Source organism: Cherax quadricarinatus, chromosome 8 (assembly GCF_038502225.1).
Source record: "Cherax quadricarinatus isolate ZL_2023a chromosome 8, ASM3850222v1, whole genome shotgun sequence".
Lineage (NCBI taxonomy): Eukaryota > Metazoa > Arthropoda > Malacostraca > Decapoda > Parastacidae > Cherax > Cherax quadricarinatus.
The window spans coordinates 5555790-5576383 of NC_091299.1; the positions used below are offsets into that span (position 1 = coordinate 5555790).

Below are 20594 nucleotides of genomic sequence, written 5' to 3' on the forward strand. Positions count from 1 at the left end.
ACATAGACCCATTCTTTCATATGTAGGCCTACCAGCTTTCTCTCACTAGATTTGAGGGCATTAGAATTTAGGTGTACTAGTACGTCAAAAACCCTGGGGCGTAAACCGTACTAGTACGGCTGAAACCCTGAAAGGGTTAACTGATTTCATCGTTATCCGAATTAATTTTCCCCATAAGAAATAGTACAGGTCTCCTTCAACATTCGCGAGGGTTAGGGGATCAAGAGCCTCGCGAATGTTGAAAAATCGCGAATGTTTGGTGCCCCAATATATTGCAGGGAAATATAATAAAATAATAAAATAAAATAATCTATGTATATACGTACATGCTCCTCCCACTCATATATTTGTCCAATCTCTCTTTAAAGCTACCCAAGGTCCTATCAAAGCTAAAACCTTGAGTAGCTTCACATTTAGGTTGGATAAGTACGTAAGTGAGAGGGGATTGGATTTGAATGGGACTTGCATGCGAGTAAATAGAATGCTCAAAGCTTATTGCTTGGGTAGCATTTATTCTGTTAGTGGTTTGGATTTGTGAAGGACCTGAGTAGTATGGGCCAACAGGTCTACTGTAGTGTTCCTCCTTTCTTATGTTCTCATGAACAATCATAAAATACGTACCTGAGAACATCGTAAAATATTGTACTGCCTCCACCACTGCCTCGTATTTTTATACAATTTCTTTCTTCAATTCTTTCGTGTTTCTCAGTTTCTTTACCAAAATTTATTTGGGCCCATGGTTAATTATGTAGCAGTCACAGTCAATCAACAAGCACCAAACACAATGAATTATTGTGAAATGTTTGGAAGAGCGCAGAGGATAATGCTCACTCCAGCATAAACAAAGCCATACTGACTGACGATGCCTCTACCACCCACTGCTTCAACCCTCGTATTTATTATATTATTATTATTATATTATTATTATTATTATTATTATTATTATAATTCTTATTATTATTAGCAGTCATGAATGGGTTGACATTATTTATACTGTAGTTTAATAAATAATGAACAAACAAAACACTCACCACTCGTAAGGCAGACGAACTCTGATGACTTGTGATGATTAAAAAAATTTAAGTTATAATTCTTTATTTCTCTATTGATATTACATTCAGTTACTGATGACAGTTGAATGGAGATGATTATATGGAGTGTAACTGCATGGCATGATGAGACTAGTGTGTGGATTTTAAGTCTTCACTGCCTCAGGCGAGGCAGTAGGAGTAGTGGTAGGCTTCCTTGTGAAGAACATTGTGATGGGCAACTGAGACCATTTCCTCTTCATATCTACAGAGTTTGGTAGAGAATTATGGTCTTATCAAGGTCGTTCATCACCTTCAAAGCCCTCAACATCAATGGGTCTATGTCATATATAAATTGTTTGAGCTGCGCTGTCATTCTCATCACCTGCCCAAGTTTTTCAAGGGTGAGGGCTTGAGATTGATTGGCTTCAGCAACACTTTCCTCTTCTTCATCCTCATTCTCTGCCTGCACAATCTCCAACAATTCTTCATCATTTAGGCCCAGTGCATGTTCTTCAACCAGTTCTCTCACCTCACCCTCCTGCATGTCCTCAAACCCTTCACCACCAACTTGCCTTGCTAACTCCACAGTCTTCCTCACAGCTTTGTTAACCTAGTCTTGAGGAGCAAATCCAACAAAATCACACACACACTCTGGCCACAAAGCCCTCCAACAACCATTCACCATCTGAGGTTGCAAATCCTTCATGCTATCATGCACTATTGAGAGGCAGTCAGCGATGGTGAATTCCTTCCAATATTGAGTGACACTTATATCTGGATCTGCATCCAACACTGTGTGGAGCCTTTGCATTGACCTTCGTGTGTAGTAGGCTTTAAATGTAGTTATCACACCCTGATCAAGAGGTTGTATCAGGGAGGTTGTGTTTGGCAGCATGAACACAACCTCAACATCATCACACATTCCCTCCAATGATGGTGGGTGACCTGGAGCATTATCAAGAAGCAGGAGGATTTTATTTGGGAGGCCCTTCTCTTGTAGATACGCCCGTACCTCCGTCAGGAAGCAGTGGTGAAACCAGTCCATACAGATGATGTTGGTGGTCAATGCTTTCGGATTGTTCATCCAGAATACTGGAAGGAGATTCTTATTGCGTCCCTTCAGTGCTCTGGGGTTGGGACATTTATAAATAAAGCCTGGCTTTATCATGTGCCCAGCAGCATTAGCACATAGCATTAATGAGCATCAGTCTTTTGCAGCCTTTAACCCTGGTGCAATTTTTCCCTCCTTGGCAATGAAGGTCCTGGCAGGCATCTTCTTCCAATACAGGGCTGTTTCATCCATATTCCACACCTGCTCAGGTGTGTATCCCTTCTCATCGATGATTTTTTTCAAAGCACCAGGGAATGCAGCTGCCAAAATGTGATCTGCTGATCTTGATTCTCCACTCATCTTCAGGTTGTGCAGGGAGAACTGTCTCTTAAATTTTTCAAACCATCCTTTACTTGCTAGGAAGTCAGGATAGCTAGGTTCTGCACTGGTGCTAGGCTCACGACTAGCCAACATATACAAAGTCTTTCCCTTTACACGAATCTAATTGCTGTCTATGGGATTTCCTTTTCTATTTTGGTCTGAAATCCACACAAATAATGCTGATTCCATCTTAGACATTACACTGTTTCTTACTTGTGACACTTGCTTGGCTGAGGGAGGAGCAGTAGATGCTAGTTCCGCCCTTATCTTCACCTCATTTTTCTTGATGGAGTGCACTGTGCTTTTGTTTACATTGAATAATTTTCCAATGGCAGAAATGCTCAAATTACTTGTCCTACACTTGTCTAGCAATTTCACCTTCTGCTCAAGATTCATGACTTTCTTTGAGCGCTTAGGGGTTGGCTCATCAATAGCGGTTACTGCTCCCTTGAGGGCCATACTTTCACCACCACACAAACAGCAAAGACCGACTTGCACAGTGGCTGGAGACTGACTGAGTGAGTGAGCGAGTGGTGGGCGGGAGGGCTGGCTGCCAGTTGCGGGGGATCGGAGGGAGGGTAGTAGGGACGCGCGAGTGGCGGGAAACTCAAATATGATTTGGCGGCTGGGAATCTGACAGCTGGGAATTTAGCGGCTAAGAATTCGCGAATGTATGAAGCCCGCGAAAGTTGAAAACGTGAATGTTGAGGGAGACCTGTAATGGAAATTCAATTAACCCGTTTCAGACATCCAAAAGCATTAAACAAAATTTTCTTACATGAAATATACATTTCCATACACAGAAAACAATGATACATGAAGAAGAAAACAATAATAACATCACACTTGCCTTTATTGAAGACATGGTGATGTATGGAAGACAGGAGGAGGCGAGAGGATGGAGGAGTTTACAACTGTTTGGAAGGGGAATCCCACTCCATAAAGACTTCAGGTACCAAGTCCTTATCCTGGGTTACTTCCCTCTTTTGTTTCTTAATGCCACTTGGACCAGCTTGAGAGCCAATGGACCCTTGTCACTCAAAAAAAATTTCCAGAGAGGTCTGTTTCTGGCATATGTTAGGAATTGTGTTGAGGGAGACAAGATAGTTCTTCAATATGACACTAATATCAGCTCTACGGCTTAATTTATCTAGCACAATTCATCTAATATGACACAATAAACAATATTAATAACATTGAAACATGACATACACTCTAGAATGAATAAAATACGTCATTATGTCACAAGTGTTGCTGTGCTGTTGTTGTTCGGTGTATAAGGGCCACTGAGAGCATAAACCATACATAGTAGTGGTGGAGGCGGCAGTAGAGACAGCTGTGTTGTCAGTTGCCTTATATAACTCCAACAACATAGGAGGAATTAGGTTCGTGCTGTCTGCTTTCTATCGATTAATCGCTTAACTTACTTGCAACAGTTAATGATACACTTTATCGCTGGCTGCCGCTATAGCCTTATAAACTTCTGCTGCTTTAGTATCATACATATTGCAGAATCATTGAAAAGGGCACATTTTTCCCTCTCTCAGCCCTTTACCAAAGGGTTGGCTGGCACTAAAAGGTTTCTTTGGGCTCATGGTATCTTATTTAGCAGTTACAAGCACTTAAAACAATGGAATACAAAATGCATTGCATGTATGCATGGAATCGTCTGCAGTGGCTTGTAAACAATGGCACACTAGCCACACAGGAGTGGCCGGTTAGCTCAGGCTGTGCGGACACGTTCTGGACAAATGTCCTTAACTGAGTTTATCGTTAGCCGACCCAATATTTTGATGCAAAAACACATTGGTATCCAATTTTATCGCTATCTAATGGCATTGTTAACTGAGGGTCCACTGTATTGAGAAGTAAATATATGAATACAAGTTTTATGGACTTGCTGCCTTCATGCTGGGTAATTATCTAAGCTTCATCTCCAGAGCAACTGCTTTTGCACAATTGTAAAGTTGAACCATCATAAGGCAAGGAGCATCTGTATTGAAAAACATTCATCAATTTATTTATTACATAAAAATTAAAATAATGAGTAACTATAAATCATTAGTATTTTTAGTCACACATGCTCTAGTAAAAATTGTGGATGTTTAACATGAAAAATGAGAACTATATACTCACATCTTCTATAAGGATGATGAGCAGGTTCCCTTCAATCACACTGCAGTTACGGAGAGTTTCCAACTCATAAACAGAGTTGATAATCCGTTTACTTCCACAAACTGACAATGAGAGTTGGCACGTGGTATTTTATGTCATATAATATTGACACTATTCATATTATTTATATTGTAATGATGAGGAGATGAGGGAATTATACAAGGAAGAAGCAGGTGTTGTGGTAATGGATTCAAAGCAGCAAGAAAGGTATGAGAATATGAGTGCAACATATGTATTAGCTTTATGACTGAGTATTGCAGCAACAGAGGTAAGTGAAGATCTCGGTAATTTTGAGTGCAAGATGGGTACTAGCATCAATTTTGAATATTACAGCAAGGGAGGTATGTGAATCTCGTACGAAACCGAGTACAAGATGAATACTAGCATGAACTAAGTCAATGATGCTGTGGAGTTTCATTATGTAAATGCCACTGGGGTAACATCATGTGCTCACTGACTGGAACATTAAATGTCACATCTTCACCAAGTACACAATGCTACTTTCACATTATTCAGCATCAAAACTGTCTAAGTAATGTCTTTTTCTATAATGATTCAATATTTAAATCAGATCAACCCAATGCTTTTGAAAAAAAAAACAATGTTCATGGCCCCAAAAATGTAAGCTTTCTGAGACTACATACAGTTTGTCAAGAGAACATGATGCTGAATAAAGAATAACCAACAAGGTTAACTGACAAGTTAAATTTATTTACTAGGAATACATTTACCTTCAAGAAAGAAATTTATCTGGTATTCTTGGAAAGAGAATAAGTTATGGGGTTTACAGAGAATTTTTTCTTTGCATCATGTTTTTATGACTGCCAAAACCTGATTATCCTGTCTCTTGCAATCAACTTAAACTCACAACTATCTCATTTACACATTAGTAAAATGAAAACTTCTATTTCTGTATTAATGTTAGGTAGTATAGTTGCCTACTTGCCAATTTCAGAAAAAAATGCAATTTTATCTATTAGGCTTCTAGAAAAATAAATTGGCAGAGGATTAGCACCATACTCACTGTACCTCTTCAAAAGATGCTCCGCACAGTCTCGCATTAAAATTAAGAGAACTACTACTGTTTAAAAATTTAAGAAAAAATGGGGCTTACAATAAAACTACTAAAGGGAAGATTAAAAATACCTTCTTGTTGAGAACTTCTTAGCACTCTTCTTCGTGGTGCTGCAACTGGATCTTTCTCCATCTCTAGATGTGTATTTTGGCCCAGTTTGCTTCTATATCTTAATGACGTATTGTCAGCAGAGCAAATTTTAATCCCTAAACTTGTCCAAAGCATCAAGAACAGTACCCACATCATGAAAAGGCACTTTCTCTGTGGTATGCTGCAGCTGCACTTTCTCTGTGGTATGCTGCAGCTGCACTTTCTCTGTGGTATGCTGCAGCTGCACTTTCTCTGTGGTATGCTGCAGCTGCACTTTCTCTGTGGTATGCTGCAGCTGCACTTTCTCTGTGGTATGCTGCAGCTGCACTTTCTCTGTGGTATGCTGCAGCTGCACTTTCTCTGTGGTATGCTGCAGCTGCACTTTCTCTGTGGTATGCTGCAGCTGCACTTTCTCTGTGGTATGCTGCAGCTGCACTTTCTCTGTGGTATGCTGCAGCTGCACTTTCTCTGTGGTATGCTGCAGCTGCACTTTCTCTGTGGTATGCTGGAACTGCCACTCTCATTATTAAAGAAACTTGAAAATCTGCTGAGGTAGTATGGCATGTATCTTTTCTTGCTGACAGGTCTACCTGTGCTCCTTCTAATGTTCTTAGAGTTATGAAAACCTGCAAAGGAAAATGGTAAAGTCAATTGCATGGCAAATGCAACAGGGATAAAAATATTGAGTCCAAGTAAGGCTAATACATATTGAGAATGCAAGAGTGGGAGATTATGAGCATAATCTGAGTATGCATGGAGCATTCTTTCATTAAACAAGCACAGTAGATGGTGGTATGATAGCATGACACACAGCAACGACAGAGGCAGCCTAGCTCTGCTATTTCTTTAACCACCAGGGTCAAAGCTAATGGCCTAACTGAAAGTATAACCGCACTAACACATGTAGAAACCAACATGACCCAAGAAAACTAACAGAAGGCCAAAGTAAGACTGCCCTGTAAACCCAAACACTGCCCTGCTGCCAGACAAATACCTAACTCAAGCTGCGTAAATAAAGTTCTCACCTATTTCACATCGCCAGCAAATACTTCAGTGATACTATGAGAGCAAATCACACAAGAAACAGCACCAAGAACATCAATAAAACACCAAGGAATTTACTATTCAACTTGTCTACCCAGCAGAATGCTGGTGAACTTTAAAATGGTATAAAATACCGACAGGTTGTTAGGTAAGACACATATGCAACAGTTAGGTATCTTTATTTTGAAACGTTTCGCCTACACAGTAGGCTTCTTCAGTCAAGTACAGTAAAGTTGATAGAAGCAGAAGAGACTTGAAGATGATGTAATCAGTCCATCACCCTTGAAGTTTTGAGGTGGTCAGCCCCTCAGTCTGGAGAAGAGTATTGCTCCATAGTCTGAAACAGTATGGAGTTGAAGTGATAGGATGGAGCCTTATATAGCGCCAGGAGGTGAGATGTAGGTCATTAGTAGAGGTAAGAACGTAGACGTTGGGAGGTCAGGTCCCTCTCAAATCCAGCCATTCTCACTAGTAGAGGTTGTCGAAGTTGATTTCAGGTCTGTTCCAAGATACTCTTGTGTTCACTTCAACTCCATACTGTTTCAGACTATGGAACAATACTATTCTCCAGACTGAGGGACTGACCACCTCAAAACTTCAAGGGTGATGGACTGATTACAGCGTCTTCAAGTCTCTTCTGCTTCTATCAACTTTACTGTACTTGACTGAAGAAGCCTACTGTGTAGGCGAAACGTTTCAAAATAAAGATACCTAACTGTTGCATATGTGTCTTACCTAACAGAATGCTGGTGCATCATCCACCCCCTGCTCACCACACCCAGGGCTACTCAACAATAACACAATAATAAGAATAAAAAAATTTATTTTAGCATGATACATGTTTGTACAAAGGAGTGTAACAATTGAGTGAACATGCCAAAAGCCCCTTTATATGCAGAACATTTCGGGCAAATTTAAGACTAACTTAAGATTAATAAGGCAATAACAGTAATGTAGTTGTACATATGGCCATTAGGCAAGTTACAGTGAATACACAAAAACTGAATATTCAACTATTCGTGCTATATGGCTTTAATAAGTTCGGTAGAGAAGAATTACAGTTTTCACATAGTATATAAAAAATGGCCAACTCCCTTTCTGATGCCCCTTCCTTCCCAGGCCTCAGCACTCCTGCTAATCTCTCAGGTATGACCAATGATCCTGATGTACTTAAGTCATACATCATCGCGCTACCTACTGAAATTACAAATCTTCAGCCATCACTAGCTCAACACAAATAAAAGATAGCCAACCTTAAGAACAACATCCTCAACCTCGAACAGAACATTATGATACCTGGAATGACCAACTTCAGCAAGACTTTACAAACAGCCATAGCCAGTAATACTGAACAAATAGCATCACTAAACACTATGGCTGAAGAAGCTGTCAAGGACCGGAAGAACATGAATGCCCGACTAAACAACTACCTTGGAAAACCATGATGATCAAAACAAATCTATTACTCTAACCAATTATCTTGTATTAGCACCACTTGCTTTAGTGATGAATATGGGGAATACATTTTTGCTTATTTTACTGTAAAAAACCTTAAGACACCTATAACAATCGGTGCCATTTACCGGATACCTCACACAAACATCCCAAATTTCAGTGAGAAATTGAAGTCACTAATAACAAACAGACAAATGAATAAGCACCACCTTCTCTTAGCTGGAGACTTCAACATCAACCTTGGCTTACTAGATGATCAGCCTGTAACTGATTTCATCAACAATATGAACAACACACTTCTCATACCAACAATAACTAAACCAACCAGGCTCACTGAGACAAGTGCAACCATAATAGACCACATATGGACCAATATACTAGCCCCCCCTTAAATCAGGGATAATCACAGATAGCACTACAGACCACTACCCTACCTTCCTCCTGACAAACATTAATAAACCACCACTTGAATACAACAAAGTCTCATTTAGACTCCATGACGAGGCCTCAATAAAGAAGTTCACAACTGACCTAGAGATTGTTGACTGGCCTACAGAATTCTCCAAGGCCAATGGTATTGATGACTGGACAGACATTTTTCTTAACAAATTACTTAGACTATACAACAAACATTGTCCTATAAAAACGAAACAGATCACAAACAAACGGCTTGGTTGCCCATGGCTAATCAGCACCATTCTGAAATCCATTGACAAGAAACACCAATATGAAAAGCAATATAGACAGGGCTTAATACACAAAGATATTCTTAAACACTATTCATCAGTTCTCACCAAAGTAATAAAGAAAGCCAAACAACTATACTACTCCAGTAGATTCACAGACACTAGAGGAGATATAAAAAAGACCTGGAAAACACTCTCAGATTCTAGGGACCCACAAACTGAAAAAAAAACAAGAATATTGTCCTAACTAAACCTAATGAAACACCACTACATCCCACTGACACAGCTAACAAGATAAACGACTTCTTCTCAACCATAGGATCTAATCTCGCCAATAAAATCCCACATACTAATGCCCATGCCGGGGACTACCTAGATGGAATTTCCCAAATTCCTTCTATCTTGCACCAACTGAGCCCTTGGAAGTCACCGAGATTATAAAGTAACTTAAAAACAACTCAGGGAATCTGTCTAATGTCCCACCATTACTGTACAAGCGAGCGGCCCATATCCTTTCGCATGCTATTTCATTACTTTTTAACAAGTCACTAGAAACTAGCACCTTCCCAAAACTACTCAAGATGGCAAGGGTTACACCAATACATAAAGGTGGTGACCCTACAGACTTAAACAACTGTAGGCCAATATCAAACTTACCATTGCTATCCAAAATCTTTGAGAAACTCGTGCACAGGAGACTATATTCATTTATAACAGCACAAAACATACTCAACCCCTGCCAATTTGGATTTAGGAAAAATAAAAGCACTAATGATGCAATCATAAAAATGCTAGATCTGCTTTACACAGCATTGGAAAATAAGGAATATCCACTAGGAATTTTTATTGACCTAAGAAAAGCTTTTGACACAGTAGACCACGACACTCTACTCCACAAACTTGATCACTACGGTATAAGAGGCCATATGCTTGCTTATTTCAAATCTTACATTACTAATAGGTATCAGTACGTCACCATTAAAGACACAGCATCAGCAACACGGCCACTTGATACTGGAGTTCCGCAGGGAAGTGTCCTTGGTCCCCTGCTCTTCCTCATATACATCAATGACCTTCCAAACGTATCCCAACACCTGAAACCCATTCTCTTTGCTGATGACACGACTTATGTCATCTCTCACCCTAATCTTGCCACCCTCAACACCACTGTGAATGAGGAGCTGATTAAAATATCGACTTGGATGACAGCCAATAAACTTATGCTTAACACTGACAAAACCTACTATATTATGTTTGGTAGCAGAGCAGGAGATGCACAAATTAACATTAAGATTGACAACACTCTAATTACCAGAAATAATGGGGGAAAATTCCTAGGCTTATACCTTGACAACAACCTGAATTTCAGCACCCATATCCAGCATATAGCCAAAAAAGTATCCAAAACGGTTGGGATCCTCTCCAAGATACGATACTACGTGCCGCAAAATGCCCTTCTCACACTATACCACTCACTTATTTATCCATACCTCACCTATGCTATTTGTGCTTGGGGATCAACTGCAGCAACACACCTAAAGCCAATAATAACCCAACAAAAAGCTGCAGTAAGAATAATCACTAAATCCCATCCCTGGCAACACACCCCCCCACTCTTCATAGATCTAAACTTGCTCCCAGTTCAGTACATCCACACTTACTACTGTGCAATCTACATCTACAGGACCTTAAACTCCAATATCAACCTTGACCTAAAACACTTTCTTGATAGTTGTGACAGAACCCACAGGCATAACACCAGACACAAACATCTCTACGACATTCCCCGTGTCCGACTAAACCTTTACAAAAATTCAATGTATGTCAAAGGCCCTAAAATCTGGAATACCCTACCTGAGAACTCTAGAACTGCAGACACATTCATCACCTTCAAAACTACCATTAGAAAACATCTTATCTCCCTGATACACCTTGTCAACTAACTACACGAATACCACCTGGTGGTTCACACTTACACTCACTCACTCATTTGACCATAAACAGAAATATTAATCTCAGTCTTAAAATAATGAATCCTGTGATACTCCAATACTGAAACTATGTCCTGTGCCAAAACAAAAGCATTCACATTGCTAAACTCACAAACTAGTATTTAGTCACTTAGCCATAATACCAACTCACCTCATAATTTGTAATATTTTACAATTAAGAATAAAACTAAGTATGCCCGAAATGCCTAGCCATGCTAAGCGTTCTAGTGGTACACTCTGTAATCACAATTTTACTACATGTAAACCAAACAATAACCAAATTTCTGTAAACTCAGCATTGTAATCCTTATAGAGAATAAACTTTGAATTTGAATTTGGGGTCCTTAATCTTGTCCCCCAGGATGCGACCCACACCAGTCGACTACCACCCAGGTACCTATTTGCTGCTAGGTGAACAGGACAACAGGTGTAAGGAAACGTGTCGAAATGTTACCACCCGCCGGGAATCGAACCCGGGCCCTCCGTGTGTGAAGCGGGAGCTTTAGCCACCAGGCCATGGATAATAATCTATGTAACTATTTGTGTATACCTAAATAAACTTACTAATCTTCAATCACCGTTATTTATCATTCCTCATCTTCATTCACCATCATCAACCATCAGCTATCATCATCCATCATGTTCAACCATCAAAATAGTATTTAGCAAAACCAGTATTGGTCATACAGCACTTGAAATTATTATTATTATTATTATTATTATTATATTCACATGGTACCGTTACACCTGTATGGATCATACAAGGCCTGGGGAGGCATTCAGGTTCAATCCGAGGAAAAGGATCACAGGTTTAATTCCTGAGCTTCTCTCAGCAGGGTCAAGGAACCTGACCTTCTCTTGAAGGTCATACAGCATTATGACCAGTTCACTGTAATATTCCTCTTTACCCTCGTGTCAATGATTATGTTGAAGATACATCAAGGTTATTAATTACTATCACACACTGATGATGTAATGGTCAATCTAACACAAAATTAACATTAACAAGTCAGTCAGTTGGGTGTATATTTACGGTTGTTGCTAATTTCTTCTCCCAGCATAATAAGCTTATCAACCAGGCCAAAGCTTCAAAATACTCCACCACTCATCAAAGAAATTTTAACAATGAAGGGAAACCTAAGTTCAATATAAAACCATAACAATGCATACATCAAGACCCATCTTGTGATTGTATCTGCTATTAATTGTTAAAGAAAACGGGACGTTGAATCTCACACAGGTTCTCTTACAATTACTTTGTTATATGTTCTGGTGGTTAAGCTAGTTTAGTTAGTTTAATATGTTTATTATGCACCCCATACCCATCCTGTGGGCGGTAGTCAAAAGATTACAGAGGTACATAATTGGTCCAGGGACTGGGCCTCAAAGTTTTGATAGCTGAGCAAGTTACAGAGGTAATGAACTCAAAATTTACAAAGGTAATGAACTCAAAATTTACAAAGGTAATGAACTCACAATTTACAAAGGTAATGAACTCCAGGTAGGTCTGGTCACAATCATGACAAGTTACAAAGGTATTTACAGATTACAGAGGTACGTAATGGGTCCAGGGACTGGGCCCCCAAAGTTCTGATAGCTGAACTAAGTACAAAGGTAATGAGCTCACAAGTTACAAAGGTAATGAATTCTGTAGAATGGTTACTTACGTTTATACATGGCTACAATCATGAACAAATTATAGAGTAATGAACAATTCACACTTCCACACCCATGATGACACTCCACGCCCATGATGACACTCTTCAGGTCACTTGTTCTATCTAGGCTGGAATATTGCTGCACTCTAACAGCACCTTTCAAGGCAGGTGAAATTGCCGACCTAGAAAATGTACAGAGAACTTTCACGGCGCGCATAACGGAGATAAAACACCTCAATTACTGGGAGTGCTTGAGGTTTCTAAACCTGTATTCCCTGGAACGCAGGAGGGAGAGATACATGATTATATACACCTGGAAAATCCTAGAGGGACTAGTACCGAACTTGCACACGAAAATCACTCACTACGAAAGCAAAAGACTTGGCAGACGATGCACCATCCCCCCAATGAAAAGCAGGGGTGTCACTAGCACGTTAAGAGACCATACAATAAGTGTCAGGGGCCCGAGACTGTTCAACTGCCTCCCAGCACACATAAGGGGGATTACCAACAGACCCCTGGCAGTCTTCAAGCTGGCACTGGACAAGCACCTAAAGTCAGTTCCTGATCAGCCGGGCTGTGGCTCGTACGTTGGTTTGCGTGCAGCCAGCAGCAACAGCCTGGTTGATCAGGCGCTGATCCACCAGGAGGCCTGGTCACAGACCGGGCCGCGGGGGCGTTGACCCCCGAAACTCTCTCCAGGTAAACTCCAGGTAAGTTATTGGTGCAAATATTGATTGTTGAGTCACACACACCACACACACACACACACACACACACACACACACACACACACACACACACACACACACACACACACACACACACACACACTTCAGTCATAGAGTTGTCAGCAAGTGGAATAGCCTAGCAAGTGAAGTAGTGGAGGCAGGAACCATACATAATTTTAAGAAGAGGTATGACAAAGCTCAGGAAGCAGAGAGAGAGAGGATCCAGTAGCGATCAGTGAAGAGGCGGGGCCAGGAGCTGAGTCTCGACCCCTGCAACCACAATTAGGTGAGTACAATTAGGTGAGTACACACACACACACACACACACACACACACTTTAGTTTAATATCGTTATTATGCACCCCATACCCATCCTGTGGGCGGTAGTCAAAAGATTACAAAGGTACATAATGGGTCCAGTGACTGGACCCCAAAGTTATGATAATTGAACTAGTTACAAAGGTAGTGAACTCCAGGTAGATCTGGTCACAATCATGGCAAGTTACAGAGGTAATGAATCAGCTTCACTCCTATACATGGTTACAGTCATGAGCAAATTACAAAGTAATGAACCACTGATACGTCCACACCTGGTCACAATTGTAATGAGTTATAAATACAAATATTAAGTGGATCATACACCCACACTGGCGCGCGCACACACATACACACACGAGGGCGCACGCACGGACATGTGCACACGAGCATACAAATATATGCTTACACACAAGGACGCACACCCACACACACACACCCACACACACACACACACCAACACCCACACACACACCCTCACACACACCCACACACATACCCTCACACACAACCACACACACACACACACACACACACACACACACACACACACACACACACACACACACACCGAACATCGAACACAGACAACAGGTCCGAAGGAAGCATGGAAACTAAACTGTATGCAGAGGTCCTGTCAAACCCACATGGGGCCAAAACAAAGACAGGGAGCACTCTAGGACAGAAAGAGAGGTTGGAAGACATCGAAGGAACTAGGACATGTGCAAGGACCTTACCAGATACCTGTGGGGGCCAGGAGCAGGTGAGCAGGAAGGATAAACCAAGAAGCATAGGGGCCATAACGAGGGAAGGGACTGAAGGAAGGAACACTCCACGGGAAGGAACTAAAACACATCAGAGGATGCAATGGGAGTCACAGTGGGAGGTGGAAAGGGAGAGATCCGTGTTTGTCTATGGGCTAGACGAAGCTAAAGGGGAAACTTATGATGAAAGAAAGCAGGAGGAGAAAAAAGCAATTGAAGACATCATGAAGGTGATAGGCGAGGGGGACATGACCCAGGTGGCAAATTTTCGGAGAATTGGGTGGTTCACAAAGAAAAGGAATCGGCCTCTCAAAGTAATTTTCAAGGCAGAATCAACCCGAACCATGATCCTGCAGGAGAAAGCACGGCTGAGAGGCAAGCAGGAGTTCCGGAGTGTGTACCTCGACCGAGACAGAACACAGGACGAAAGGAAGACAATGAAAGAGAGAGTTCAAAAACGAAAGGAGAAATGGGAGGAAATGAAAAAGGAGAGCAGAATAACCCAGGATCAAATGGAAGGACAAGCGCACCCCCCACAAAAACACCTGCAGAAGGACTCCAGCCACGACACCCCCAAGGCAACTGAACAATCCAAACCAACCATCACACACCGATCCCTCTGTTTCCACCCCCCGCACCACAGTTACAGTATTAGAACAGAAGTTGAAGGTTTGGTACACAAATGCAGATGGATTAACGAATAAACATGAGGAATGGCAAGAAAGAATCAATGAGAAGTCCCCAGACATCATAGCAGTTACAGAAACAAAACTCATGGAGACAATAACAGATGCAATCTTCCCACCAGGATACCAGATCATGAGGAAAGATAGAAGGGGCAGGGGGGGAGGTGGGGTTGCTCTGCTCGTAAAAAACAGATGGAAATTCGAGAAAATGGAAGGAATAGATGAGACGGGAGAAAGAGACTACATAGCAGGTACACTTCAGTCGGGGGAACACAAAGTGGTCATTGCAGTGATGTATAATCCACCACAGAACTGCAGGAGGCCAAGAGAGGAATATGAAGAGAGCAACAGAGCAATGGTGGACACACTTGCTGAGGTGGCAAGAAGAGCTCACTCCAGCAGAGCAAAGTTGCTGGTTATGGGGGATTTCAACCACAGGGAGATTGACTGGGAAAACCTGGAGCCACATGGGGGTCCCGAAACATGGAGAGCCAGGATGTTGGACGTGGTGCTGGAAAACCTCATGCACCAACATGTTAAGGACACTACCAGAGTGAGAGGGGAGGATGAACCAGCAAGATTGGACCTTGTGTTCACCCTGGGCAGCTCAGACATTGAGGACATCAAGTATGAGAGTCCCCTAGGAGCTAGCGACCACGTGGTTCTGTGCTTTGAATATATAGTAGAGCTGCAAGTGGAGAGAATAACAGGAGTAGAATGGGAAAAACCTGACTATAAAAGAGGGGACTACATAGGGTTGAAGAACTTCCCGCGGGAGGTCCAGTGGGACAGAGAACTGGCAGGAAAGCCAGTAAATGAAATGATGGAATATGTAGCAACAAAATGCAAGGAGGCAGTGGAAAGGTTCATTCCCAAGGGCAACAGTAACAACGGGAAGACCAGAACAAGCCCCTGGTTCACCCGACGGTGTAAGGAGGCAAAAACAAAGTGCAATACCTGGAGTTTACCTGGAGAGAGTTTCGGGGGTCAACACCCCCGCGGCCCGGTCTGTGACCAGGCCTCCTGGTGGATCAGCCCCTGATCAACCAGGCTGTTGCTGCTGGCTGCAAGCAAACCAACGTACGAGCCACAGCCCGGCTGATCAGGAACTGACTTTAGGTGCTTGTCCAGTGCCAGCTTGAAGACTGCCAGGGGTCTGTTGGTAATCCCCCTTATGTGTGCTGGGAGGCAGTTGAACAGTCTCGGGCCCCTGACACTTATTGTATGGTCTCTTAATGTGCTAGTGACACCCCTGCTTTTCATTGGGGGGATGGTGCATCGTCTGCCAAGTCTTTTGCTTTCGTAGTGAGTGATTTTCGTGTGCAAGTTCGGTACTAGTCCCTCTAGGATTTTCCAGGTGTATATAATCATGTATCTCTCCCTCCTGCGTTCCAGGGAATACAGGTTTAGAAACCTCAAGCGCTCCCAGTAATTGAGGTGTTTTATCTCCGTTATGCGCGCCGTGAAAGTTCTCTGTACATTTTCTAGGTCGGCAATTTCACCTGCCTTGAAAGGTGCTGTTAGAGTGCAGCAATATTCCAGCCTAGATAGAACAATTGACCTGAAGAGTGTCATCATGGGCTTGGCCTCCCTAGTTTTGAAGGCTCTCATTATCCATCCTGTCATTTTTCTAGCAGATGCGATTCATACAATGTTATGGTCCTTGAAGGTGAGATCCTCCGACATAATCACTCCCAGGTCTTTGACGTTGGTGTTTTGCTCTATTTTGTGGCCAGAATTTGTTTTGTACTCTGATGAAGATTTAATTTCCTCATGTTTACCATATCTGAGTAATTGAAATTTCTCATCGTTGAACTTCATATTGTTTTCCGCAGCCCACTGAAACATTTGGTTGATGTCCGCCTGGAGCCTTGCAGTGTCTGCAATGGAAGACACTGTCATGCAGATTCGGGTGTCATCTGCAAAGGAAGACACGGTGCTGTGGCTGACATCCTTGTCTATGTCGGATATGAGGATGAGGAACAAGATGGGAGCTAGTACTGTGCCTTGTGGAACAGAGCTTTTCACCGTAGCTGCCTCGGACTTTACTCTGTTGACGACTACTCTCTGTGTTCTGTTAGTGAGGAAATTATAGATCCATCGACCGACTTTTCCTGTTATTCCTTTAGCACGCATTTTGTGCGCTATTACACCATGGTCACACTTGTCGAAGGCTTTTGCAAAGTCTGTATATATTACATCTGCATTCTTTTTGTCTTCTAGTGCATTTAGGACCTTGTCGTAGTGATCCAATAGTTGAGACAGACAGGAGCGACCTGTTCTAAACCCATGTTGCCCTGGGTTGTGTAACTGATGGGTTTCTAGATGGGTGGTGATCTTGCTTCTTAGGACCCTTTCAAAGATTTTTATGATATGTGATGTTAGTGCTATTGGTCTGTAGTTCTTTGCTATTGCTTTACTGCCCCCTTTGTGGAGTGGGGCTATGTCTGTTGTTTTTAGTAACTGAGGGACGACCCCCGTGTCCATGCTCCCTCTCCATAGGATGGAAAAGGCTCGTGATAGGGGCTTCTTGCAGTTCTTGATGAACACAGAGTTCCATGAGTCTGGCCCTGGGGCAGAGTGCATGGGCATGTCATTTATCGCCTGTTCGAAGTCATTTGGCGTCAGGATAACATCGGATAGGCTTGTGTTAATCAAATTTTGTGGCTCTCTCATAAAAAATTCATTTTGATCTTCGACTCTCAGTCTGGTTAGCGGCTTGCTAAAAACTGAGTCATATTGGGACTTGAGTAGCTCACTCATTTCCTTGCTGTCATCTGTGTAGGACCCATCTTGTTTAAGTAGGATCCCAATACTGGACGTTGTTCTCGATTTTGATTTGGCATAGGAGAAGAAATACTTTGGGTTTCTTTCGATTTCATTTATGGCTTTTAGTTCTTCCCGCGATTCCTGACTCCTAAAGGATTCTTTTAGCTTAAGTTCGATGCTTGCTATTTCTCTGACCAGTGTCTCCCTACGCATTTCAGATATATTGACCTCTTTTAGCCGCTCTGTTATTCTTTTCCATCGCCTGTAAAGGGAGCGCCTGTCTCTTTCTATTTTACATCTACTCCTCCTTTTCCTTAGAGGAATAAGCCTTGTGCATACATCGAGTGCCACCGAGTTAATCTGTTCTAGGCATAAGTTGGGGTCTGTGTTGCTTAGTGTATCTTCCCAGCTTATATCGGTTAGGACTTGGTTTACTTGGTCCCACTTTATGTTTTTGTTATTGAAGTTGAATTTGGTGAATGCTCCCTCGTGACTAGTCTCATTTTGTCGGTCTGGGGCTCCACGCATACATGTCTGAACCTCAATTATGTTGTGATCTGAGTATATTGTTTTTGATATGGTGACATTTCTTATCAGATCATCATTGTTAGTGAAGATGAGGTCTAGTGTATTCTCCAGTCTAGTAGGCTCTATTATTCGCTGGTTTAAATTGAATTTTGTGCAGAGATTTAAAAGCTCGTGTGAGTGTGAGTTTTCATCAGAGCTGCCTCCTGGTGTTATTACTACAACAATATTATTTGCTATATTCCTCCATTTTAGGTGCCTTAAGTTGAAATAGAGAATGGAAAAAGTACAGAAGGCAGAGAACACACGAAAATAGGGAGATCAGTCGCAGAGCCAGGAATGAGTAGGCACAGGTAAGGAGGGAGGCCCAGCGACAGTATGAAAATGACATAGCATCGAGAATCAAGACTGACCCGAAACTGTTGTATAGCCACATCAGGAGGAAGACAACAGTCAAAGACCAGGTGATCAGATTAGTTAAGGACAGAAGGTGGAGAACTCACAAGAAATGATCAGGAGGTATGTGAGGAGCTGAACAGGAGATTTAAGGAAGTTTTTACAGTAGAGACAGGAAGGGCTGTGGGAAGACAGAACAGAAGGGAACATCAAGAGGGAATATACCAACAAGTGTTGGATGACATACGAACAACTGAGGAGGAGGTGAAGAAGCTCTTAAGTGACCTTGACACCTCAAAGGCGATGGGACCGGACAACATCTCCCCATGGGTCCTTAGAGAAGGAGCAGAGATGCTGTGTGTGCCTCTAACCACAATCTTCAACACATCCCTTGAAACTGGGCAACTACCTGAGAAATGGAAGACAGCTAATGTAGTCCCCATATTTAAGAAAGGAAACAGAAACGAGGCACTAAACTACAGACCTGTGTCTCTGACATGTATCGTGTGCAAAGTCATGGAGAAGATTATCAGGAGGAGAGTGGTCGAACACCTGGAAAGGAACAAGATTATAAATGAAAACCAGCATGGGTTCATGGAAGGCAAATCTTGTATCACAAACCTCCTGGAGTTTTATGACAAGGTAACAGAAGTAAGACACGAGAGAGAGGGTTGGGTAGATTGCGTTTTCCTAGACTGCAGGAAGGCCTTTGACACAGTTCCCCACAAGAGATTAGTGCAGAAGCTGGAGGATCAGGCACACGTAAAAGGAAGGGCACTGCAATGGATAAGGGAATACCTGACAGGGAGGCAGCAACGAGTCATGGTACGTGAAGAGGTATCACAGTGGGCGCCTGTTACGAGCGGGGTCCCACAGGGGTCAGTTCTAGGACCAGTGCTATTTTTGATATATGTGAACGACATGATGGAAGGAATAGACTCTGAAGTGTCCCTGTTCGCAGATGACGTGAAGTTGATGAGAAGAATTAAATCGGACGAGGATGAGGCAGGACTGCAAAGTGACCTGGAGAGGCTGGACATGTGGTCCAGTAACTGGCTTCTCGAATTCAATCCAGCCAAATGCAAAGTCATGAAGATTGGGGAGGGGCAAAGGAGACCGCAGACAGAGTATAGGCTAGGTGGACAAAGACTACAGACCTCACTCAGGGAGAAAGACCTTGGGGTGACCATAACACCGAGCACATCACCAGAGGCACACATCAACCAAATAACCGCTGCAGCATACGGGCGCCTGGCAAACCTGAGAATAGCGTTCCGATACCTTAATAAGGAATCGTTCAAGACATTGTACACTGTGTATGTTAGGCCCATACTGGAGTATGCAGCACCAGTCTGGAACCCACACCTGGTCAAGCACGTCAAGAAGTTAGAGAAAGTACAAAGGTTTGCAACAAGGCTAGTCCCAGAGCTCAAGGGAATGTCGTACGAGGAAAGGTTAAGGGAAATCGGACTGACGACACTGGAGGACAGAAGGGTCAGGGGAGACATGATAACGACATACAAGATACTGCGGGGAATAGACAAGGTGGACAGAGATAGGATGTTCCAGAGAGGGGACACAGGGACAAGGGGTCACAACTGGAAGCTGAAGACTCAGACGAGTCACAGGGACGTTAGGAAATATTTCTTCAGTCATAGAGTTGTCAGCAAGTGGAATAGCCTAGCAAGTGAAGTAGTGGAGGCAGGAACCATACATAGTTTTAAGAAGAGGTATGACAAAGCTCAGGAAGCAGAGAGAGAGAGGATCCAGT

The 20594-nt window shown here is 42.4% G+C and overlaps 1 protein-coding gene across 2 annotated transcripts in view; it reads right to left on the reverse strand.

Annotated features, from left to right (window-relative positions):
• LOC138852395 (insulin-like growth factor 1 receptor) overlaps positions 1-20594 on the reverse strand; it is a 448761-nt gene that overhangs the window by 233899 nt on the left and 194268 nt on the right. The window contains exons 1-3 of one of the 2 annotated variants that reach the window (XM_070082795.1): positions 12013-12117; positions 5785-6429; positions 4600-4700 (exon numbers count right to left, since the gene is read on the reverse strand). In XM_070082795.1, the coding sequence (XP_069938896.1) occupies positions 4600-4700; positions 5785-6429; positions 12013-12040 (774 nt within the window). In that variant the 5' untranslated portion in view covers positions 12041-12117. Of the gene's footprint in view, positions 1-4599; positions 4701-5784; positions 6430-12012; positions 12118-20594 lie in introns of those variants that run through there. The other variant, XM_070082796.1, reaches the window with a different exon arrangement.